At 38.1% G+C, this 25,501-nt stretch overlaps 1 protein-coding gene across 1 annotated transcript in view; it reads right to left on the reverse strand.

Annotated features, from left to right (window-relative positions):
* The window catches only part of LOC104429166 (ankyrin repeat-containing protein At5g02620-like), a 94,155-nt gene extending 69,874 nt beyond the window's left edge, over nucleotides 1-24,281 (reverse strand). Inside the window, exons 1-2 of the mRNA XM_039310843.1 lie at nucleotides 23,478-24,281; nucleotides 21,944-22,452 (exon numbers count right to left, since the gene is read on the reverse strand). Of these exons, the coding sequence (XP_039166777.1) occupies nucleotides 21,944-22,452; nucleotides 23,478-24,084 (1,116 nt within the window). The 5' untranslated portion in view covers nucleotides 24,085-24,281. The remainder of the gene's footprint in view (nucleotides 1-21,943; nucleotides 22,453-23,477) is intronic.
* Nucleotides 24,282-25,501: the final 1,220 nt, after the last annotated feature.

The following is a 25,501-nucleotide window of genomic DNA, read 5'->3' on the forward strand; positions in this document are numbered from 1 at the left end:
TTGTACCCTGATCTTAAGAGAAAATTGTCGTTGTATTCCAACTTTTTCGAAGTCTAGTGGATTCGCAGAGTGCCTCTGCGCGGAGACGTAGCCCAGGTTTGAGTGAACTTCGATAACAAATTTTCTGGCGTATTCATCTGATTCTATTCTTTCATTACTATATCATATCTAGTGAATTGTTTGCAAGCGTTATTTTTGTGGAATCTGTTGGAGAAATCTTCTTAAAGTGTTTTGAAGCCGACAAAACGTTTCCATCAGTCCCAGTCTCGAAGGTTTGCAAGACTCGATATTTAAAGTCCAAGACCTCCGGACAGCCAGACTCAAGACTCAAAGTCTATCGTCATTGATAGTCTCTAATCCATTGAAGAAAGGTTATCCAGAACTAGATGTTTCGTTAAGGATTCAACCTTATCAACTTGAGAAGACCTCGTGGCTGGAAAAGACGTAGCGGAATCCTTTGATTGATCGAGATTGATTTCGATGATTGAAGATTCGATGATTGCCTAAATATTCTTGGAAGGTTTTTCTTATGGAAACCGAGATCCTGATTGTATGGGCGAACATGATTTATGGGCTATTGAGATGTTCCTTTAATAGCTCAAACAATCTTCCTAATTGACTCCGTCTAACGGGTAGATTGGAGGAATTCCTTTGGTAAGTGCTAATGGGTATAATGGCATAAAGGAGTATATAAGGAAGACGTTCTTAGTTGTTCGAGGTGTGCGCGATAGAAGAATTCCAAAGTCTGAAGCTTCTTGTTGTTTAGACAATCACTTTGAGCGAATACTTGTATACAAAAGAAAGTCTATATTTGTAAGAAACCTTGAGGAGGTGTGGGAGAACATCTATACTGTGGAATCAAGGCAAAGCTTTGCTGTAACTTCTCTTTTGATCATAGTGAAATCCAGCCGGTGGGCTGTCAGTGCGGAAGAGTGGACGTAGGCTTGGAATAAGCCGAACCACTATAAATCATGTGTTCAATTTTCTCTTCCTTACTCTCTTTACCTTGATCGTATTTCATTTTGTTAATCAATAGAGAATTTCCTTTCCATCGATTGCCAAGAATCGCTTCCGTATCTCGATAAATTGTTTGTGCACCTATTCACCCCCCTCTAGGTGCTTGTACTAGCTATCTCAGAATCGACGTGCGATTTCGTAACACTTCTCTAGAAACCATCTCCGGATTTCTCTCACTGGCATGCAAAGTACCTTACTTGGTGGATGATGCAGCTTCACTAAAGAATGTGGCAACAGGAACGGCTTAAAGTAGTTGGACCCCATGGGTTCAGGGTTTGTATCAAAGAATGTTTAGGATGTTCGAGGATCAGCCGCTGCTCCTCTCTGGACATTAGCAAGCGATGCATGTATTCCATGCATGAACACAAAAGATGAAGCGAAATGATTGTTTTTAGCGTGAGTGGGTGATTATATTTTTTTCCTCTGATTTGGTGATACAGTCTTGGCCTTGTGTATCTGATTATTTGATGATATTACTCACTAGATTGACTTGAAAGTTCTAATATTACCTAATCGGAAATGAAGAATCTTGCATCAGCCATGACTCTTGCTCTTAGTAGATGTTGAAAATATTATGGTACTTCCTGCAGCTTTGCGCAACTATGCCATTAAAGTCGAAGGCAAGTCCCACTTTCATGGCAACTTCATCTCCACGCTAGTAAACATCACATTCTCTGGCAAATTAATTATCACGTCCATAACTTACCAACCTCTTACCCAATCAACTTCTAAAATTTAGAAGCTGTTAACTTACCAAAAAATTTGACATGGGTAAGTTTATTCAACGTCTGCAACTTATTAACCTTTATCCTTGTCCACCCGTGAAATTTGGAAAAAGTTGGTAATTTAGGGCGCGTTTGGTTGTGTTTATTTAAAAATTGTTCCAGGGAATGAAATAGAAAAAAAATATTTCTGTTCCGGGAACAATTTTGAACAAAAATACGCGTTTGGTAAACTTGTTCCGGGAATAAAAAATAAACAGAAACATGTTTGGTAAATTTGGATAATTTTTTTATTTCTTTTATTTTTTCTATTTTTTTCTTTTTTTTCCCTTTTTTTTTTTTTTTTCTTTTTCATTTTTTTTTTCTTCTTTTGGCCGGTCGCCGGCCAAGGCCTTGGCCGGCGACCGGCCGGCGAGGGCCGAGCTCGCCCAGCCGGGCGGGCGGCGCGGCCTCGCCGGCCACCGCCCGGGCGAGGCGCGGCCTCGCCGGCCATCGCCGAGCGAGGCCGAGGCTCGCCGGCCGCCGGGCGAGCTCGGCCTCGCCGGCTCGGCGAGCTCGAGGCCGGATCTCGGGTGAGATCGAGCTCGCCTGGCCGGGCGCGAGGTCGGCCTCGCCTTGATCCGGCGAGGCGCGGCCTCGCTGGCCACCGCCCGGCGAGGCCGAGGCTCGCCGGCCGCCGGGCAAGGTCGGCCTCGCCGGATCTCGGGGCGAGATCGAGCTCGCCGGGCCGACCTCGCCCGGCTACGGCGAGCCTCGCCGTGGTGGGCGAGGCCGCCGGCCCTCGTCGGCCGGTCGCCGGCCATGGCCGAGGCCGGCGACCGGCCAAAAGAAAGAAGAACAAAAATAAGAGAAAAAAAGAAAAAAAAAAGTTTCGATTTGTGTTCCGTAAACAAGAAACACAAAATTTGTGTTTCTTGTTTCTTTTTTTTTTGTTCCTGGGAACAAAAAAAAAGGAAACAAAACGCACTCCAAACGCGTTGCTTTCTTTTTGTTCCTGAACAAAAAACAGAAAAAGTGTTTAAAAACACAAAAGAAATACAAACAAACGGGGCCTTACAGATCAATTTGGTTTTTGTAAATTTTTTACAATCCGGTCGACTTGCTAACCAGTAACTTGAATTTGCGAATTTACATCATAAATTTCTTTAAACGTGGACTGAGGTCAAAGAATGTCAAGCGAATTTATGGAAATTGAAGTAATGGCAATCAATAGGTAGAAGCATATAAAACAAATTAATGCTACGAAGAGCATTTTGTTTAATTAAAATACACACAAAATCCAACACTTTCCTTGCAACCTCAAGATTACCACCAAACAAATACCAACCTCGGCAGTTCAACTGCAATAGCTCTGCAACTGATAATATCATTTAGTTAACCCGGACGCAGTAGAGATGTACGTCCTCCACATACACGAAAAGTCTCGACTTGCTGGCCTCGGTTGCGCTCCAGTCATCTGGAGCACGGCAAATTCTGCTGGCGCCTCAATCCAACGGGTCGACGTTGACAGGTTTTAAATCGGACAGCTGACGACTGACAAAGCAAAAGGAAGATTTCCCGTGCACATGTTCACGGTACTATTAAACCAGCCCAGCTATTAGCAGCTTTCTTAGGGTATCCCATGATAACGGCTTGGCTTTTTTTAGGAGATCATCGGGACCTGCCCAGTGTGAACATGAAGAGAACAGAAACGAAGAAGAAGAGAACAGAGACGAAGGAATAGAGAAGAAAGAACAGAGATGAGAGAAAAATATGAAGTTTCTGTATTCAACCAGGATCGAAGAAAATTCTCGTCTGAGAGCATTACATCTCGTTTTCTCTTCAACTCTATTTGTATTACAAGTTAAAACTAAGAACAAACAGACGAACAACAGACTAACAGAAACACCAACAGAAATTATTCAGTTACAACTCAAAACTGAATATTGATTCTGCAATGAACACGTGCTGGTGCGCAGATCCCATCATTGACTTTATTCCATTTGTCTTTGTTCACAACAGCAGAACCAAGCTTATTGTCTTCAATTCTGACTCAACTCAGCAGGCTGCCTTACTTTATTTCCTCTGTTTTCATCAGAACCAAATTCTCCAATAGCAGCAGCATGTGCGTTCATTATATATCCTATAACCAGAGCAATGCCAGACGACCGTCGGGGTCCCAGAAAACACCTGTGAGGTAATGAATCCCGAGACATGCACATATAACCCAAGGAACGATTGCGAGCCCAATGGTTCTGGTCAACACTACAAACGTACCAGACGCAAAAGCTAGCACCATCCCCAACATCGCAATGTAAATGCAACCCGCGGCTCTGATGGTGAAACCTGCCTTTGCACGAACGCTTAACACAGAACTATCATATTGTAAGAACAATGCCATGGTGGAGAAAGTGAACGCCATAGTGTTGGTTATCACAAAGGTTTTGAAAGCTACCCTGCCAGCAAGAGTCGCCATTCCTTGGTTGGGTCCGTCATTGCTATAACCTCCTGGCATCGTGAAGGCTGCGGCAAAGGTCGCTGTAGCTATGAACGCTGCCATTAGTAGTTCAAGCTCAATAATTCTTTTCAATGACGAATCGCTTCTTGTGGTTGTAGACGCAGCTGGTTGATCCTCAAGAAATTGCTTGTCTAGCCTCTTTTTAATATCTTTCACAGCCCACTGTTGAATAGACGGGATTCCACTAGGTCCTTTCAATGCACGAATAGCTCGATGTCTTGAGAAAGTCATCTGAAAAATATACAGAAAGAATCAATTAACCCGTGGTTTTCCTGGCAAAATACTTCAAGACCCTCACTTTATTCGCTCAAAATCCATCTGGCCAAGTCCTAAATTATTATTTTTCAATCAATTCATCTCCTTTAGATGAGGTAGCTGGTAAATGAAACCAGCAAATAGAGTTTTTCTGGAGTAAACAATTACATCTTGGGCTATGCCATAGCTAAATGAAATTATCTAGGAATTGTTTGAAGCCCTTTTCTCAAATTGGGCAGAGTGCAGGTTGTCTCTTTTATCTCAAAACTTATTTGAAGGGAGGCAGAAATAAAACAGAAGGATTTTGGCTGACATTGTACAAATCATTCTGCTTCTCTTATATGAATGGGGCAGAATAGTTGTTTTTGGATTGAGGTCCTCTCAAGTTCCGGCTCACTATACAAGATAGTGGTTGACATCTCGGCACAAGGGCCATTAAACAGGCCGGATTTATTCTCCATTTTTCTTTTATTTCTTTTTCCCCCTTTACCTTATCCCCTACATAAGAAGCTCCCAATCCTTAGAGTTTTGCATTGGTTTCAAGATAAACAGGTCCCACATTCTGCATAATTTTTAATAAAACAAAATATTAGACCTTAAAATTGCTTTATACTATTTTCATTGTAAGCAATCTGTTGACTATCGATACCATATAAATGTTTTTTTTTATTAGTTTGTTTGTTTGCACGTGAAATGAGTATCAATTGAGCCGCAGTTTCTTAACGATATTGAAGAAATTACTTTGCGAGTGAACAAATTGGGCTCTTGTAGTGTGCAAGCAAGCATACCTTATCCTGAGCATATATAATGTCAAGAGCGATCAAACCATTTTTATTTGTGGCAAAGCGGTCCACCCTCTTGTCTATGGCAATTATCCGCGTGCTTTTGTATTCTCTAAGATGCACAGACAAATGCAAAGCCGTGTTTCCATCAATGTCTTTTTCGTTGATAAGATCCTCCCGGTTTGGCATCCCTAATATGTACTTGACTACCTTTACCTTTCCTCCGATAACAGCTGCATGAAGAGCTGTTTGCCTTTTAAAGTTTATTATGTCCCAAGCATCAGGATAGGATGTAACAAGCTTGTCAATGACATTGATGTGGACTTGAAACGCTGCAATGTGAAGAGCTGAATCCCCTCTTTGTCTAACTCATATGCAACGGAAGTATCATGTTGCAAGAGCAGTTGAACTGCATCAACTTTGCCAAAGTGAGAGACATAATGAAGAGGAGTCCACCCTCTATTATTGTCCTTTTCTCTGATCAGTTCTGGTCTCTTCTCCAAGATTTTCTTGCAACCTTTGCAAATACAATAGGAATATGTCATGATTTAGATCGGTTTTAGCATTTTGACATTGATATCTTAACATTGCATTTCATCCCATTTAGCTTTCCCCTCCTTTTTCTCTGTACTAGGGAGGAATATGTCATGGTTATTATGAAGTTTCTCTATTGATCTTGTGTAACACATGTAGAATCTAACTACCTTGAATCTAGCATAATGCAGGAATTCCTAAAGTTTTTCATTTTGATAAGTGAATTTGTCAGAAATTCGTGAAGTTGACTGAGAAGAAACTTCTTTTCTATTCAGCAAGGCATCTGCTCTGTCTAAGGCTAGAATAAAAGACTAGGGTTTTCTACTCTGATGCCAATCATTTTACAGGAATATCGTGTCCAGCTAATTTTATAAAAAAATTAATCTAAATGAGGGCTTAGCACCTTCTACATTTTCCAATGGTAAAGTCATTTTACCCCCCTTTTTCCAAGTCATCATTATTTTTCCCTCGGGGGTTAAAAAAGTTTTGCATCGATTTTTTGGAAATATATTGCAATGTGCCCTATCATCAATTGTAAACTGAAAAGCAAGTAATCATAAGGAGAAAATGACGAAAAAAAGAGGAATACCAAAAAAAAAAAAAAAAAAAAAAACTGGATGAGAGAGGAAAGGGAAGACGTTGGGGTATGATGGTGATGGTGGTTGCTACCACTGCCACCACAGGAGACAGGAGGGTTTGATGATGGTGGTGCCAGGAGAACAAGATCCAGAAAAATGTGAAGAAAGAAATTAAGTACAAGCGAAATATGCACTCCGTGTCACAGTGTTTTTAATCATAACGTCCTGTATGTGGCCGGTCAAATGTGCTGTCCTTTTTGTTTTTAATCTTTTCTTTCCCAGCGGGGGTCACTCTCCTTCTACCTCTTTATCTTTCCAAGCCTCTAGTGTCCCTCTCTATTCCCTCTTTTCCATTTTTGGCTTCCGACACGCCATTGGAGCAAGTATTGACTCTAGAAGGAGCATTGATGGAAGAGAGATTGGGCCAAAGGTTCCAGAACTTTGATGAGAAGTCGAGGTAGAGAAGGCGTTGCACTCTAGCTGGCAAAGGAATTCACGGAAGCAAAGGAAAAAGGGCCACCAAACAACATTTATCATTTGCTAGTTCCTATAATCAGATAACTGAGGAATCAGCCGCTGAAGCAGCTCGCAAACGCAGAGTTGAACGACCATGAGGCAGATCGAACTTGCAGGACGCTGACTTACCGTCCTCAAACAACACGATGTCTACAATTTGATCACCGGTCGTCCCCTCACTGGATCTTGGCTCTAGGACTCCTCTCTCATCCTCTCCGATTGGCTCTCCATCGAAAGTCACTTCCTATTGTTCCCTCTAACTGGCAAGAGCGTCATCGAGTTCAACCCTGAATCCGCGGGCATCCTGGGGTTCCCAGCGGCTTGGCTTGGGGGCCAGCCGTGTTGTCCTCAGTGACGTCGCGCCGACGTCGGTGAGAGAAAATTGGGAGAGAAAACAAAACATGAGACCCGAAAGGCATGTCTGAAGAAGAAAAAAATGGAAAAAAGGAATAGAGAGGGACACTGTAGGTGGTAAGACGCTAAAGGCCGAAAAGATACGAAGAAGGAAAGCGGGACCTACGGGGAAAGAAAAAGAGGGACTCCGCATTTGACCATATAAAAAATTAAACTAAGGAGAGTAATGCTAAAAGGTGAGTCACATCGGGGACGATATGATGAAAACACTATAATATTTTTACTATTATATTTACAAAGTACTAGTCTAGAAGGGGGGCATCGCTGCTACCACCAGCATTCTCGCCCAAGGGAAGTCTCGCGCTAGGGAGAGAACTTCGGTTACTTCGGTTATCATTTGTTCAAGTGGGTTTAGAATCTTGTGACTGGTAGTTCGAAGTGCACTGCAGCATGCAGAGCTGTCAGTCCCTCAGGGCCCTTATGAGAGGCTGGCGACGAGGAAGCACATAAAATTAGCTCATTGATATCTGAAAATCTTTGATGTATTGCGAGATAAAGCGGGGACTCATCAGCAGCATTAATAATATCACATAGGTGAGGATCTTCTTCAATAAGTAATTCCACGAACTCCTTGCAACGTCCTCTTATTGCAGAGTGCAACAAGGTATCCTCATCTGAATTCGGTATCCTAAGTAGCTCTTTATATGCATCAGGTTGATGTATTTCTTGCCAAAGAAGTAACGATCTTGATAGATCTTGAAGAAAATCTCGGACGAAATTTACCTGCCTGAATTGAGCCGCAATGTGAAGAACGTTGTTCCCCTTTGGCGTTGTTTGGTGGAAAAGGTCCTCTCCATTTTCCAAATTTATTGTCATCAGGGAATGAAATTCTCCCGACTTTGCAGCCCCATACACTTCAGGATGCATACCCAGTCTCTCTTTCATTCTCAGGACACGCGATAGTTGCAAGTGAACTTATCAATATAAGCAATGAGTTCAAGTAGGAGGAATTTCTTTGAGTTTTTCAAGAGGATTGGTGAAAAGGGAAAATGCTGGAGAGGAAATTTAGTTGAGCTTCCTAGGAGTACTAAAATGGAGACATTTATATGCATATGGTGGCTCTTCAATTGTTCCTATGAAATCGAAAAAAATTTAGCAGGTCTAAAGAATAGTTTCTAAAAAGTCTAATTGGTGTGCGTTTTGGACTTCCTGATTTTACATAAACGATAATAAGTGGGGCAACTCTTGTTAGAATGAAGGAGGACAATTACAAACCGAAAATAATAATGATAAATAAATTATATAAGCATGAAATTGAGTTAACGGACTGCTTTTCACTTTTTATCAAAATCAGAACATCCTTCTAGAAGAATCGGATATGATTTAACTTGTTTATTAAAGTAATACTATTCGTTCACTTTGAGCTGTAATTTTTTTTTTTTTTTTTTTAGGACTTGAATCGGATCTGATTTAACTTATTTATTAAAGAAATGATTTTCGTGGGCCCACTTTTAGCCGTAGTTTTCTTCTTCTTTTTTTATTTTATTTGTTCATCGAAAAGTCCTTTGCTCTTTTTAGTCGGTCCAAGTTCGTCGTAAGCATGCATTCTCATCACGGTGCACATGATGGAGCCTACCCAAGCCTGGTCCCACTCGAAGATTTACATATGTAATTATTATGGAGCACGAACTTAGGTTAAATTCAACCAATAAAAAACTTAGGTAAAAATTAGTTGACGACCAATTTGAGCTCATCCAATAATCACCTCTACTTCTATAATCCATTGGCGATAGTTGGAGCTCATAATGATATGTTTTCTATTGTAATGTTTGCATAATATTCTCTAACAAATAAAAATCTATCAAAAATTTATGATTGTTCAATGACTATCTATCATTTTTAATATTTGGAAGAGAGACATGACAAAAGCTTAAATTTATATAAATAAAAAATAGAAGGCAAGGCCGAAGTTGTTCTACTTTTTTAGCAAGGGCCAGTGAACCTTGTCGAGGTCTCAGTGAGGACCAACAACCCTTGCAGGTCTGTCCATGGGCAAGGGCTCGCAGGCCCTCATCTGCATCACACACAGTGGTCTTTATTGTGAAATAATATGTAGAACTAAATTCTTAAGACTATTTTCTCATATTTGACCTTCATAGAACATTAGCCTCAATTATGTCTGCGAATTGGCAATTAGTGTCCTACCAGAATCCCATCGACATTATGTGTATGTAGATCTGAATTCTTTGTTAACAGCAAAACTGCATTGGCAATGGGTTATTTTTTCTTTTTTTAACTTAACCCTTTTTTATGTATGTTGGCCTAGGCTTTGCTCCCACATTGGTGCTATGAATAATTTTTTATTAGTTCATTAGAAAGTGGACTTATTTTTGTTGATAGACTCTTTCCACTGTCTCTGACTTTGTAAGAAATAGGAAACGGCTCATGGGACTCATGGACTATGTCATTTCTAGAGCAGGTAATTTCTCATACGACTATTGCTTGTTATTTTTAATGATTTGCATCTGATGTCCGTGACAATCTGTTATGTTCCTTGCCTTCCAAACTGCGGTTGCTTGTGCGGAGGTGTTGACAGTTGCTGGTGAGATATATAGTCTTGTGGTACCTGAATTGTATCTATAAGTCTCCACAAATGCCTTTGAAAGCTTAAAAAGTGAAAGTTATAGTAGCCATTACTTACCTAAAAACATGGGGTTTAGATGCTGCAATGGTCAGCTCTTTATAATTATTCTGTGCCCTTCCATGTTATACTCCAGTAATTCTTGGGTAACATAACCAGCATACTAAATTAATGTAGTACATCAACAAAACATTTAGCTCAATAAGTGGTGAATGGATAAATGACAATGCTGTAATCCATGTATTCTTACTATTGTCTTTGTCCTGTTGCCGTTTACCTAGTTTCTCATATTCATGATTTGAGTTATCTATCCACCATCAATGCAACTTACCTGCCTGTCTCAGCAAGCACCGTGATTGGTCGAGGTGTTGTTGAATTTCGTGATGGACGACCTCTAGTGAGAAAAAGTGCTGCAATGAGTGAGTTACAAATTTCCGTGTCATGCCTTCTTTCTTTTCGATATTGAGATGAAAACATGCGACGAATCACTTTATACCGTTCGGAGATTTTGTTCCCCTTTTTCCTTTCACAAGTCTTATAGTATTCTTCTTTATTATATTACTGACCAACTTTTGAGACACGCACATAAAATTCTCTTTCTTGTCTATTCTTTCCCTAAACATATGGTTGAAGTATAATACTTTGAGTCTGTAGAGAAAATGTGATTCCGCTTTGCAGCATCTGCAGAGAAATTGTGATTCCGCTTTGCAGCATGACACTTTGCCAAGCCATGCTACTATGGTGTAAATTTCTGCAACTCCTAGGGAAAAAAAAAAAAAACAAAGATATCATAAGTGCTATAACCTTCGTACGGCACTCTTTTTCTCTTTCTTTTTCTTTTATCATTTAAATATGGCACTCTTTTGAGTACCATAATTTTTTTTTCACAATCACTTGAGTGTTATATAACTTTTTAATCAATTACTTGATTGTTATAATTTTTTTAAAAACGTTCACTTTAGGCAATAAACTACATCAAATTTCTGGTATTTGAGTGAACGTTTTTAAAAAAATTTGACACTTAAGTGATCAACTAAACATAATTTTTTATAGAAATAATGGCAATTAAGTGATAGGAAAAAAAAGTTATAGCACTTAAGCAAACGTCGTATAAAAATTATGATATGTATAGTGTATTTTATCCCTATCTTCTAGTATAATCCTAGAGGCGACACTTGATTGCAGTCAAGGGCCTTTCAATAGCAAGTCTCTTCCAAGAACATTGTGCCTTTGCTAGTACTGCTGTGGGCGTAGACTATGAACCTTGACTACATTGGCATAACCCATCTGAAGCTTCTTCAATGTGGCTTCATTTTTTAAGCAAGATATCGAGGAAAGAGTATCAAGAGAGAAGAGGAACAGTATCTTGGCAAATGATTAAGTAGTAATTATTGACTGGAATGATTTCCATGCTACAAAAAGATTAAATTCCTCATAGAGGAATGTCGGGTTATAAGGATGATGTAACAAATCGTTGATCACAACCCTTTTGATGTTTGCTTTACATTTGTGTAAACAAACATATGTGTAAACAATCTCCAAAGGATCTTTGGCACCTTGCTATGCTAATTTCCAATCTCCAACCAATTTGTGAGATATTTTGAAGAGTTTTGGATGGGACTTAGTAGTTATGTCATTTGTCCTTCTTTAATAGTCAAAAATCTAAATGGTTCATACTAAATATTTCTCTACACTTGAACATCAAATAACATAATGTCACAAATTAAATCAACTGTAGAGCTTGCTAAGTTCTTTCTTGCTATAACCGTACCTAATATAATTGATAGATCTATTGATGTCTTGGTCCTTTTTGTTGTTATGGGCAAAGGAATAAAGTGTTCTACTACTTAACCGGCAAAGAGAGTTACTTTATTTTATACTCTTTCACTTGAATTGAAATTCACAATTCCTTTGATGAAAGAAGCACAAATAGTAAAAGACAAAGGGGGTTGTCATAGGACAGTATCATATAATGTCACATTTAGAAATTCTTATGAAAAGTGAAAAAATTAGTGGACCCACAGAAAAGAAACCCAGTCTCTCTGTCTTGAATAATGACACTTCAAAGTGCCAAGTAAAGGCATAAAGAAGGAAAAGAAAATAATAATGAAAGAAAAGAATAAAGTTATGTGTGCCTTCCATTTGTGTATTTTTTTTAAATAAATGGACAATAGGGGAGGTTTGTCTCCATGCTTCTTTTACTTGCCATAGACACCAACTACCTATCTGGAAAATTTCAAACTATCGTGTCATTCAAATATTTAGGCAACAAATTATTTTCCTAAATTCTTTGATTATTATTACTCAATTCATTAGGAATCTAAAATACTTCTCCAAAGTACTTTAGTTAGCTGTTTTAACTGACCGTACTTGTTTCTATTATGAATTCGTGATCTTCCGATTCGTTAATTTGGTTATTGCAGTAAAATCATTTTGAATCGTTGTTGGTTAAATGCCACAAAGAAGAAGGAGAATTTTTTTTTTTTTGAGGGGTGTGGGGTTGGAGGGAGAAGCCCTGTTGTATTGTTCACGTTGCCATGTTAGACGAAAAAAGTTCTGCATTGGACTTCTTTTTTATAAGAAACGCCACATTTTAATAAAAATTTCATATAAAAACATAGAATATGTTGGAATTTACTGCTAGAAACACTTGAGTAATCATTTTTCCAACTTGAGTAATTACTCGAAAAATTTCGGCACTAAAAAGATATGATTTTTAGTGTTATTTTCCTACCAATGCTCTTTAAAATAGAGATTGATAAGGATTGGTAAAGTATTAAAGCTAGATCATGGTAGAATGTCCTAATGGTTTAGAAAGCATGCATTTTTAATGGTTCCATTCTTTTGAGAATTATTTTCTGCACTCAAACCAATTCCAAAAATAAGAATTCACTTGAGAAGTTGCACGCCCATAGATAAATGAGAAATTAGGGGATTGGAATATTTTTAACATTGATACTGACTTGGACTTAACTGTTCTATTTTTTTTTATTTTTTTTGGGTCTATGTCATTAAAAAATTGAAACCTGTATTCACATAATAAATTTATCCAAACTAGTTTTCGTATCACATAAAAACCTTCAACACATTTTACCCCGAACTAATTTTTGTCTTATGAAAAATCCCAAAATTGATAACTTGACCAAAGATTACCCTAACCGTTTGATCCTAAACTATTAATGGATGATATATTTGACTTAGGTTTCCGCCTTGGGGCAAATATGTTATGAGGAACTAGATCAAGATTGTTTGCAAGATGAAAATAGAGTTTAGGATAAATATATTATGAGGTATTGATTTGAGATTTTGATGGTAATAAACCTATTTTTGTTGCATCTTGTATGGCCAACAATATAGAACATAGAAGTATTTGAAACATGTTCTACGCCTTATATATGAAATTTAACCATGTTGAATTTGTTAGGGAAATCCCTTATGATGTTTTGAAGATGACAAAATAAATCAAAGGCTACTAACATGTTTAATGGTTAAGTAATAGACCATGCAGATAATAGAACATGTAAAGGATATTGTCAAAGTCTGAAGACGGCCAGAAGACTGAACGTAACACATGTCCGAAGTATATTTTGAAGATTTCCAGACTTCTGTGTCAAAGTCTCAAGACTATCAGACTCAAGACTCAAAGTCTGAAGACTGTCAGACTCAGATTGTAAAGTCTACAGACTCAGATTGTAAAGTCTAAAGACTCAGACTTTACATCTAGATTCGATGAATCGTAACTCAAGCTCAATCATACAACGGCTAGTGATCTGGTTTGGATTCCACATCAAGACTGATTTGATTGAAGACAAGAACTTTCTACACGAAGAAGCTTTACTTATGGAAACCAAGATTTCATTTGTATGGGCGATCGGAATCAATTTGGGATTCTACCTTTGTCACTCAACGGCTACCAAATCTTCTAGATACAGAGCTGTCCAATGGGTATATTGGAAGACGATTCTCCGGGATGCTGTCCAACGGGTAGTTTGGAAGTGGATGAGTATTTAAGGAGATCATGGACCGATGAGCAAGTATGAGACGGAGCGTAGAATTTATAATTCCAAAGTCTGAGCGATCTTCGATCACACACTTGTCTTTGGAGAGCTTAAACGTTTGTAATCGTGAGAGAAATACCAAGAGAGTGACTTAGTGAGTTGGTGTGATCTACTACTAAGTGTTTGCACTCGAAGTTGTAATCTCTTTTTGATTGCATAGTGGAATCCAGCCAAGAAGGCTGTTATCGTGGGAGAGTGGACGTAGGCTTGGATTAAGCCGAACCACTATAAATCTTGTGTTCTTATTCTCTTCCCTAACTCCTTTATTTTGTTCATACTAGCACTCTCAATTGGTATCGTGAGCCAAGTGCTCAGTTTATAAAAGTGTTTTTACTTTTGAGCTAAAAGATTCTTTATGGCTAGTATGTTGGCACCATGACTTATGGAAGGGCAAAGCAACACAAGGCCACCATATTTTGATGGAAAGGAATACGACGTATGGAAGAACAAAATGAAAGCATTCCTAAGATCCAGAGATCTCTTGCAATGGGATGTTGTGGAAAGAGGAATCAACCCCATCGCTGCGTCTACATCAAATAAGAATGGCAAAGACAAAGAATCAAAACCCCCCGCTCCTATGTCTCGGACGGAGATGTCCAAAAGAGAAGTTTTTGATGCGAAAGCAATTTATTCTTTATATTGCGCTTTGTCTCCTGCTGAATATAATAGAATCTCTTCATGTGAAACAGCAAAAGAAGTTTGGGATAAACTTCATGTTACATATGAAGGGACCGATCGTGTAAGAGAGACAAAAGTAAACTTCCTGCTCGGCAAATATGAATCCTTCAAGATGAAGCAAGGAGAGTCAATTGGAGATATGTTCAGCCGTTTTACAGAAATTGTAAATGGTTTAGCATATCAAGGTCAGCAAATTTCTACCCCAATGAAGGTCAACAAACTCTTGCGAGGTCTCTCAAAAGATTGGAATCATGTCAAGACCTCAATCCGGGAGACTCAGAGGATTATGCCACTCTCCGTTGATGAATTGATTGGCACTCTTCAATCCTATGAAGTGGAACAACTTAATGACGAAGATCCCGAAGGTAAGAAGTCCATCGCTTCAATATCTAATGCTGTTTTTGATGAAACAGACTCAGAAAATGACATGGACGATGAAGAACTTGCCTTTATGGTCAAGAAATTCAAAAAGCTGAGTAGAAAAGGAAGGAAATTCGATGGAAGAAGTCAATACAAGCATAATGGCCATAAAAGAATCATGAAAGAAGATGATGATCAAGAAAATATATGCTTGATGGCACATTCAAAATCTGAGTCTGATTCAGACACAGACTCAGAATCAAAGTCTGATTGCACACGACTCGGAATCAAAGTCCGCTCGGACACGGGACTCGGAATCCGATGAGGAAATCGAGGTAAGCAATTCAAGAATTCCTCTCAAAGTTTCAAAGTATATAAATGAGCTTTGTTCAAATCTCAAATCTTCTCTTAAAAGGATTTTCGAAATTAAAAAGGAGAATTCTCGACTTAGGCAACAAGATCTTTCTCAAGTCCGGAGACCTATTAAGAAAAATTGGATAAAAGCAGCATATTCTGCTAACTCTCATGGACCCAAGAAAAAAATGGGTACCAAAGAAAAGATAAGTTATTTTTGCAGGATATAAAGAAGAAAGAATAATGAGGATTTGGTAAGGAACTTTTTATTCTCAATTTCTCATTATGCTTGATATTCGATATATCCTTGGTTGATTGAGATTTTATAATGATCATATTTTGCTTTATGGAAGAAAGAATCGTATGATTTATTTTTGTGATTTGTGAGTTGAGATTTGATTTAGTACGTGTAATTATTTGAGATAATTCAGATTATTTGGTTTAATTTTATACTCGGATATAATCATATTTTGCAAAGTGAAAATCTGTTTTACGTGATGATGCAAGATATTTTTAAATATTTAAAGATTTCATTCTCCCTGATTTTATTGTGCTAAGTGAGAATTTATTTTTCAAAATATCATTGTGCATAATATTCTTTCTTTGAATAATTTGTTACGATGAATTAAGAAAGAATATTTGATTATGGAGATTTTCTATTTTACTCTAACGGTCAGGAAGGATCCAAATTGATGGATACCAAAAAGGAAATGAGTTGATTGCAGGAAATTCTTTAAGGGAAGGATGATTGCGAATCTACGCAGATTTTGGTGCAATCAGAAAATATCTCCTGCGACAATTGCAACAATTGCTTCTATTCGCAAATATTGTCATGATGACAGGGGGAGAAAATAAATCCAAGAAAAAGGAAAGAATCGTGATCATCTCAAAAAGGCAACAAATTGAGAGGGAGCATTGATCAATTATGGAAAAATCTTTTGGATTGATCGTGATCTTATTATATATGGAAGGAAAGGTAAATGTGTTAGAATTTGTTCAAAAAAAAATCCGGTTAGTGCATCTCTTATTACCTTTTGTCATTAACAAATCTCTTATTAATATTATCATTTTATTATGACAAAAAGGGTACGTGCAAGTTATGATGCATCCGTGGTTTTTATTGGATATTTGCTGATATAATCGAAGTGAGCTATATTGCATATCTTTAATATTCGATAAAAGCTGATTCTTGGAAATTGTGATTCATGCAAGATATTTGTTATCATTCTCTACGTTAATCCATTATCGCTTTTTGATTATGACAAAAAGGGGGAGAAGATATGAATATGCATATGTGCTGATTGGTTGATATTATCTATGGCATAATATTGAGCTGCGATTATTTTCTACATATTCTTATACTCAATCTATTTTTATCTTCTGATATCCTTTGATTTAAAAATATGTTTACAAATCTGCATATTCAGAGATTGTTTTGTCATCATAAAAAAGGGGGAGATTGTTAGGGAAATCCCTTATGATGTTTTGAAGATGACAAAATAAATCAAAGGCTACTAACATGTTTAATGGTTAAGTAATAGACCATGCAGATAATAGAACATGTAAAGGATATTGTCAAAGTCTGAAGACGGCCAGAAGACTGAATGTAACATATGTCCGAAGTATATTTTGAAGATTTCCAGACTTCTGTGTCAAAGTCTCAAAACTGTCAGACTCAAGACTCAAAGTCTGAAGACTGTCAGACTCAGATTGTAAAGTCTACAGACTCAGATTGTAAAGTCTAAAGACTCAGACTTTACATCCAGATTCGATGAATCGTAACTCAAGCCCAATCATACAACGGCTGGTGATCTGGTTTGGATTCCACATCAAGACTGATTTGATTGAAGACAAGAACTTTCTACACGAAGAAGCTTTACTTATGGAAACCAAGATTTCGTTTGTATGGGCGATCGGAATCAATTTGGGATTCTACCTTGTCACTCAACGGCTACCAAATCTTCTAGATACAGAGCTGTCCAATGGGTATATTGGAAGACGATTCTCCGGGATGCTGTCCAACGGGTAGTTTGGAAGTGGAGGAGTATTTAAGGAGATCATGGACCGATGAGCAAGTATGAGATGGAGCGTAGAATTTATAATTCCAAAGTCTGAGCGATCTTCGATCACACACTTGTCTTTGGAGAGCTTAAACGTTTGTAATCGTGAGAGAAATACCAAGAGAGTGACTTAGTGAGTTGGTGTGATCTACTACTAAATGTTTGCACTCGAAGTTGTAATCTCTTTTCGATTGCATAGTGGAATCCAGCCAAGAAGGCTGTTATCGTGGGAGAGTGGACGTAGGCTTGGATTAAGCCGAACCACTATAAATCTTGTGTTCTTATTCTCTTCCCTAACTCCTTTATTTTGTTCATACTAGCACTCTCAGAATTTAAGGCAGAGGATTACAAAATCGAGATTGCCGAGCTTCCTCCTCTACAATCTTATGGTGCAGGAGTTGTAAACCCATGACATGGTCCGCAATTACATTGTGCAGTGATTTGTGATTGTCATTTGATCATGGAGCACCTAAGTTTGTAAAGTCAGTGATCTAATGAAAACTGCATTTACACGAGAAAAATGGATGTAACATAACGGATGAAAGAGCACATAATGATATGGTGTCGTCATTGTGGTGTAATATTGTCATACCATGCTTTTGCAACTTACTCAATGCTACCATTTGCATCCTTTTTAACCTTTGATCCATTGGGAAAAATAATATGAATGAATCTAACTGATGCATTTCCTGCAAACCAAGCTTTACATCGAGGATAGGATTCGATTGAAGAACTTGGGTGAAGCTAGGAAAGTCAAATTCATCGTCTCTGTGCTAACACCTCATTTGAGTCGATAGTTCAAGTACTTATTCTTGTAAAAGTACCCCCTGACAAAAAAAAAAAAAAAAAAAGAGCAAGGGAATAGCAAAAAGAACTAAAACGATAAATAGGCAAACAAATAATAGTCAAATCAACAAATAAGAAAGGGATCTAATGTGGTCTTGGTCTATTTTCTATAGCCCCGACCAGCCGGCATGGGCCATGTCCAAATTCGCGGATCACAAGAGAAAAAAGAATAGAAGAAAAATTGCCCTGGAAGAGAAGCTCCGTTGGAGAAGCTTCCGCATTCTTCCTCCACCACCGTTGGACATCGCCTACCTCCTCCGGCCGTCGGACGGTGCTCGCCTCCTCGAGCCGTCGTCGATCCTCAGTCTCGGGAAGACATTGATCGGAGAGAAAACCATTTTTGAGGCACGCATGCACACCTGAGAGAAAAACACCCGGGCAAGGACGATCGAGCAAAGGGGGAAAAGCTTGCGCCCCTTCAGCACGCGTCTTTGGAGTTTCTTTTTCTTCGGTCATCCTCATCCACCGGTGATCATCACAGTTTACCATCGCCTGGCCTGCCATCAACTCACGTACGTACTATAAGAGAACTAGAACAGAAGGCACCGGTTGAAATCACTCAAGAGGTTTTGGAAGCGTCCAGAAGACACTCTCTTTTAGTGATTTCTTCTGAATCCTTTCCTGTCTCTTTGTTGTCAATCGTGTTTTTGGCCGTGAAGACTTGAAGCCATTCGCGTTTTCTGAAAACTTCATTACCGGCGCTCATCCTCAGCAACGACGTTTTCCGGATCCTCCTCGACTAAATAACCCAAATGACGTTTAAGGCCCAGACCCCTAAAGTATAAGTTTGACCCATATGCGAACCGAGCCCATCCCGCGTCCCCCTCAGCGAGCGCTGGACGAGGCTGCCCCTCCCAAATCCGACTTGGGGCCTTGCCAGGCACCAATGAGGGAAAAGAGAAAATAAAAACAAAATTCGAAAATTAATTTAAAAATTTTAATAATATCTACATCAATACCATTCGTATCATGTAGGATGATTCATGTTCACGCTAGTAATTTCTAACTAAAATTGATTTGATTGACTCAATTGGTATAAAAGTAAAAATGTTTAATTTTAAATTGATCAATTCATATGTTTAAGACTAAATTGATGTCATTGTTACAACTTTTTTGGGTACTTTTCTCGTTCGCAGTTTGTATCCATGAATGGTTAGGCTATTCAAGGGTCACTACTCCTCTCTTTGCATTAGCAAGTGATGCATATATTCCAAACACAAACACGAAAGACAAAGTGAAATAATTGTTTTTGGCGTGAATAGGTGATTCGTGTACCTAATTATTTGATGATGTTACTCACTGGATTGACTTTGAAAGTTTTGAGATTACATAGAAAAATGACATTCCCACTTCTATGAAGGCTTATCAAGCCTTTGAAATAATCGGATAGGAAGGATCTTACACCACCCATGACTCTTGCTCTTAACACATGCTGAAAATGATATGGCATTTTCTGCGGTTTTGCGCTACTATGCCAAGAAAGAGGGATGCATGGAAGTTGAAGAAAAAGTCCCAAATCAACGGCAACTTCAACTATAGGGTAGTAAACAACTAAACATCACATTCTTCGACTAAACTCAAGGGGCGTACAAACCTTCATCTTGAGCATGGCCATCTAGCAGGGGATCAATCCAACGATGGACGTTGACAGGTTTTACAATGGAGAGCTGACATAAAAGTGCTCGAAATGGACGGCTGACAAAGCAGCAAAGAAAATTTCCTGTGCACAAGGTCACGGGACTGTGAAACCGGCCCAACTCATTAGCTTTCCTCGCGACCAATCAATGAGCCTCGCTAGGAAGTCTACCAATTGTATCACACACTTATCGAGAAACCTTAGGATGTATCTTCTGGCAGAGCTACCCAGCATCCATGAATGAGCCTCGTGGTCAGGGAATTCGTAGGTGAAGCACAAAAATAAGATACATGCCAACACAACATAAGGAAGGATGCTTTCCCCGGTAATGTCGGTGGGTCTTGCAGATACAAGAGTCGTCCCAAGGAAATAGGCTACCACCATCGCGTATGACGCAACCAAAATGCAACCACCCACGGTCGGGATGTGTCTCGGCTCTTGACGATAGCTGAACGTAGTACTTCCACAATGCAAGCATAGTGCCATGATGGCAAAAAAAAATGCATAATAGTTACATATCATAAAGGCTTTGAAATATGGCCTCTCAGCAAAAATCGCAATTCCTCGATTTGGTCCATCGTTGTTATAACCTCCAGGTACTGCTAAGGTCGTGGCGAAGCTCGCTGTGACTATAAACCCTGCAACTACTAGTTGAACGTCCCTAACATCTTTCTTTAAACCAAAATTATCTCGGTTGACAATATTTCTCCCTGTGGTTACAAACATAGATGGTTGACCTTCAACAAATTGCTTGTCTAACCTCTTCTTACCGTATTCAATAAACCAGCCTTGAAAACCCAGGATTCCATGAGATCCTCTCAACAAGTAGTGGGCTTTATTAGCGCTGTAGCCCACCTAAAAATATACAAAATATGTCAATTAACGAGTGAAAGTTTCCCAGCGAAATACTTCCAGACCCTCACTTTAGACACTTAAAATCTATCTATAATAAACAGAACTCTCGACCAGTCCAAAAACAATACGATGAATTCATTCAAATCATCTCTATTAGATCAAAATAAATGATAGGTAGGACCTGTAAATAGAGTTTCTTGGAGTAAACAATTACAGTTTTGGGTATGGTAAGCCAGTCCTGATTTATTAACTATTTTTCCTTTTTTTTTCTTTTCCTTTTCTTTATTTTTCCCCTTTATGTTATCACCCAATTTTTAAGGATCCCAACCCTAAATGTTTAGCACTGTTTTCGAGATGACTCGGACAGACGATTGCTTTTGAACTAATTGAAGACCGCTTGTCGCACGGATTTGAAACTTACTGAAATATTTTGTTCTGATAATATAACACGATCACACAACATAACATTTACGAACGGATATGTGTAACATTTACGAACGGATATGTGTTTATCAACCAAACAACAAATTAACTAATATTGAAATTACTTTACTAACTGATTTGTCTTAAACCATGCCTTGTTATTTGGATATTTTGTCACTGAATAATTTTAATAAAGGAAAATATTAAAACTTAAAATTGTTTTTTATTATATGCATTTAACTGTTGGCTATTCATACGATATTTGGTTTTTTCATGTGATCGGATTGTAAGAGGGGCTTCAATATGTGGGGATGAGTTAGATGGTTTAAAAATATAAGCATTTTTTGGATCTATCAAGAATTCTATTTTAAATACAACTTTTAAGCTACTGGCAAGATAATTATTTTTGTCAAATAAAATTTCTATATGACAATGCAAATTCCTGGCTATGTTATAGACTACTAATAAAATTTTGAGTACAACTTTTTAGCAACAATTTTTTGTTATTTTTGAAATACTCATAAATATGGCTTAACCAATTTTTTCATTAGTCTACAAATATTTTACACTTTGCTTTGTCACTAGATCGTTTTGTCCACACATCCAATATGTAGATATATTGGTATTTAAAAAAAAAAAAAAAAAAAGAACCATAAAGAGGAGAAGATATAACCATGCATAATTAGTTGAATAATAAACAGAAATATTACGTACCAACTCATATATTGAAAGAATATATGATATATGATATATGATATTATGTTCAAGCAAGCATACCTCTTTATGGGCAGAAAAAATGTCAAGAGCAGTGAAATGATCCTTATTTTTTGCCAAACGATCCACCCTCTTGTCTTGTGCAAATATGCATATGATATTACATTTTTTATGAAGTGCAGCCAAATGCAAAGCTGTGTTTCCATCGTTGTCTTGTTCGTTGATAAGATCCTCCATGTTTGGCATCCCCAATATGTAATTGACTACATTCTCTTGTCCACCGATAGCGGCTACATGAAGAGCCGATTGCCCTTTGGTGTTTATAATGTCACAAGCATCAGGACAGGATCTAACAAGCTCGTCAATGACATTGACGCAACCTTGGAATGCTGCAAGGTGAAGAGCTGATTCCCCTCCTTTGTCTAAGTCGTATGCCACAGAAGTATCGCGTTGCAGGAGTAGTCGAACTGCTTCAACTTTGCCCAAGTAAGCAACGTAATGAAGAGGGGTCCATCCCAAATCATCGGCTTCTTTGATCGCTTCTGGCCTATTTTCCATGATTATCTCCCAACCTTTGCAAAAAAAAAAAAAAAAAAAGGAAAATGTCATGATTTAGTCTGTTTATAGCATCTAGACATAGATACTAAAGTTCCACTTCATCCTGTTAAGTTTGCCCCGTTTTGTCTATACTAGGAAGGACTATGTCATGGTAATCTGAAGTTCTTTTCAGGTGAGCTTGTGTAACACTTGTAGAACCTTACTGCCTTTAATCTAGCATAATGCAGAAATTCGTAAAGTTTATCAATTGAAATTGTTAGAAATTCGTTTAGCAGTTTGAGAAGAACTTCTCATGTTTTCGGCAAGGCATCTGCACTGACAAGGCTAGAATAAAATACCAAGATTTTTTACTCAAATGCCAATCATTTTATGGAAAATATCCTGGCCAACACAATTTTATTAGAGAATTTAGATAATGAAAGAGGACTAGCACCTTCTCAATTTTCAAAAGTAAAATCATTGCATCCCTTTGCTTTCGAGTCGTGATAATTTGCCCTCGAGGGATAAGAAATTGAGCATGTACGCCCTGATTTTATGGAAATGTATGGTAATGTGCCCAGTCATCATTTGCAAACTAAAGAAAAAGCGGTATAATTCAGAAAAATGTAAGAGAACTAGATCTAGAAAAACGCGTAGAAAGAAATCAGCGGGTGAGAAAGACCATTACCAACACTAACATGAAAATAGTGGTTTTTCCGCAAGGATGCATAATCTAAAATTGATACTGCTTTTTTTGGTCCGCATTCCAAGAGAAGACAAATCGGTTTAAACTTATATAATGGTCAATGAATAAAACAATAAAGAGAATGTAATGAGATAAAAACTCGATTCTTTTTCAAACTTAAACCTCGTATATAACCTAATAAAGAGGCATGTCCTTAGGAAAAAGTGTATGACCTTTCACCAAAACAAATGGAATAATAAATAAATAACTTTTGAATCTACTATTATATTTATTGAAAGCTAGGATAGATGGTGCCCCTCGCTGCCAAACGGTCAATTTTTCCTTTAACTGGACTTAGTATCCTGTGATACTTACCAGTAAGTGAGTGAGAAATTCCGGCATGTAGAGCTGTCAAACCCTTAGGGCCCTTGTGAGAGGATGACAACGAGGGAGTACCCAAAATCAGGTCAATGGTACGAGAAAGTCCTCGATCTGCTGCGAGATAAAGCGGGGACTCGAAAGCGGCATTAGTGATATCACACAATTGAGGTTCTTCTCCAATCAGCAATTCCACCACCAAATCATGGCCTCCTCTTATTGCATAGTGCAGCACGGTATCCTTATGTAAATTCTGCTTCCGAAGTAGCTCTTTGCAGGCGTCAACTTGTCCGTTCTCAATGACCCAATGAAGTGATTTTGACAAATCAATAAACATTTGAACCGCTTCGCAACTTCCCACTTTAGCAGCGACATGTAAGGGAGTGTCCCCTTTACAGTTACCCTGCCAAAGAAGGGATGGTCCCGATGGACATTGAAGAAGATTTTCAATGAAATTTACCTGTTTGTATTGAGCCGCAAGATGAAGAATGTTGTTCTCCTTTGGTGTTGTCTGATGGAAAAGGTCCTCTCCGTTTCCTGAAATTATTGTGATCAGGGAATCATAGTCTCCTGATTTTGCAGCCTCACACACTTTAGGATGCATTCTCGCTCTTTATTTGTTGTTTACAGGAAACAAAGTAGTTGCATGCAAACTTATCAATATAAGCAATGAGTTCAAGTGGAAGGAACTTCTTTGAGTTTTACAAGAGGAATCAATGGAAGGGAGAATGTTGCGGAGGAAATATTTTCATATCAGGCTTGTTCCTATGAAATTTTTGCTCTCTCAGGAGCCAATTTATAATAACGAAATGGGGGAAAAATCGACGTCTAGGTCTCCCCTGCAGCTTCTTTTTCTTTTCTGACCTAGGAACAATGTGGTCTTCCCCGAATAGGTAGCAATGATAACCTTCTTTGTTAATTCTTCGGCCAAGTGAATATTCTAATGAATCTTCATGGATGGTGTCGTCGAGATGGGAAAATCCTAACGAATCCACATTCAACGGCCGGGATTATCCAATTACTCAACTTGATCAACTATTATCATCCAAATATTATCTCTCTACAGTTCCCAGGACAAGAATGGTCAAAAGTGAACCTATAAGTTCAAGTGCGAGGAATATATTTAAGCTTATCAAGATGACTTGACTAAAGAACAGATGTTGGATAGGAAATTTCCTTGAACTTTTCAATAAAACTTTTTTTTAGCTTTCAACTAGACTAAAGGAAAGAAATTGAGAAAGACATTTCCTGAAACTTTTCAAAGGAACCAACTAAAGATAGGATATTGACAAGAAATTTATTTGAACTTTCCAAAAGAATTGGATTAAAAAAAGGATGATGGGGAGCAAATTGATTTAAATGTTTTAAGGGAATTGAAAAGGAGATTGTCATGTGCATATGAATGATCTACCAATGGTTTAGATAAAATATGAATTTATGAGGTGGAAGAATAGTTTCCGCAAAACCAAATCGGTCTGCTTCTCTGAATTTGCCGTTCTGCCTCCCGCAAATATAATAAGAAAGTGGGCAAATCTTGTTAAACATAAGATGGACAAGTGAAAAACCTAAAACAATCAACAGCCACGTCCATCCTGGAGTTTCTTATATTATTTTGACTTTTATTCCATCTGGTCTTCCACTTGTGGAGGGCTTCTTATTTTATTTTGATTTTTGACTTTTGTCCCATCTGCTCCTCCACTTTTGAGTTGCCCTAACTTTTTCTTTTTGGACTTTTGAAGCATCTATTCTTCCATTTTTCATCAAAAGCAAAACCATTACCCTTCCATGATACTTCCTAGAACAGGGTAACTTTAGACTTCTATGCCTTCCCCGAGGAGTACGTAGCAGTGAGAATTATCGTCGAAAGTTTTTCAGCCAAGTGAACATCCTCTAAAATCTTCAAGAATGGTGTCATCTAGATAGGAAAATTCCAATGAATCAATGATCAATGGCTGACATTTATCCAACTAGATGACTTCGTCGATTATTGTCATTGCATAGATAGACAAATTATAGTGTAC

This window comes from Eucalyptus grandis, chromosome 4 (genome assembly GCF_016545825.1).
Source record: "Eucalyptus grandis isolate ANBG69807.140 chromosome 4, ASM1654582v1, whole genome shotgun sequence".
NCBI lineage: Eukaryota > Viridiplantae > Streptophyta > Magnoliopsida > Myrtales > Myrtaceae > Eucalyptus > Eucalyptus grandis.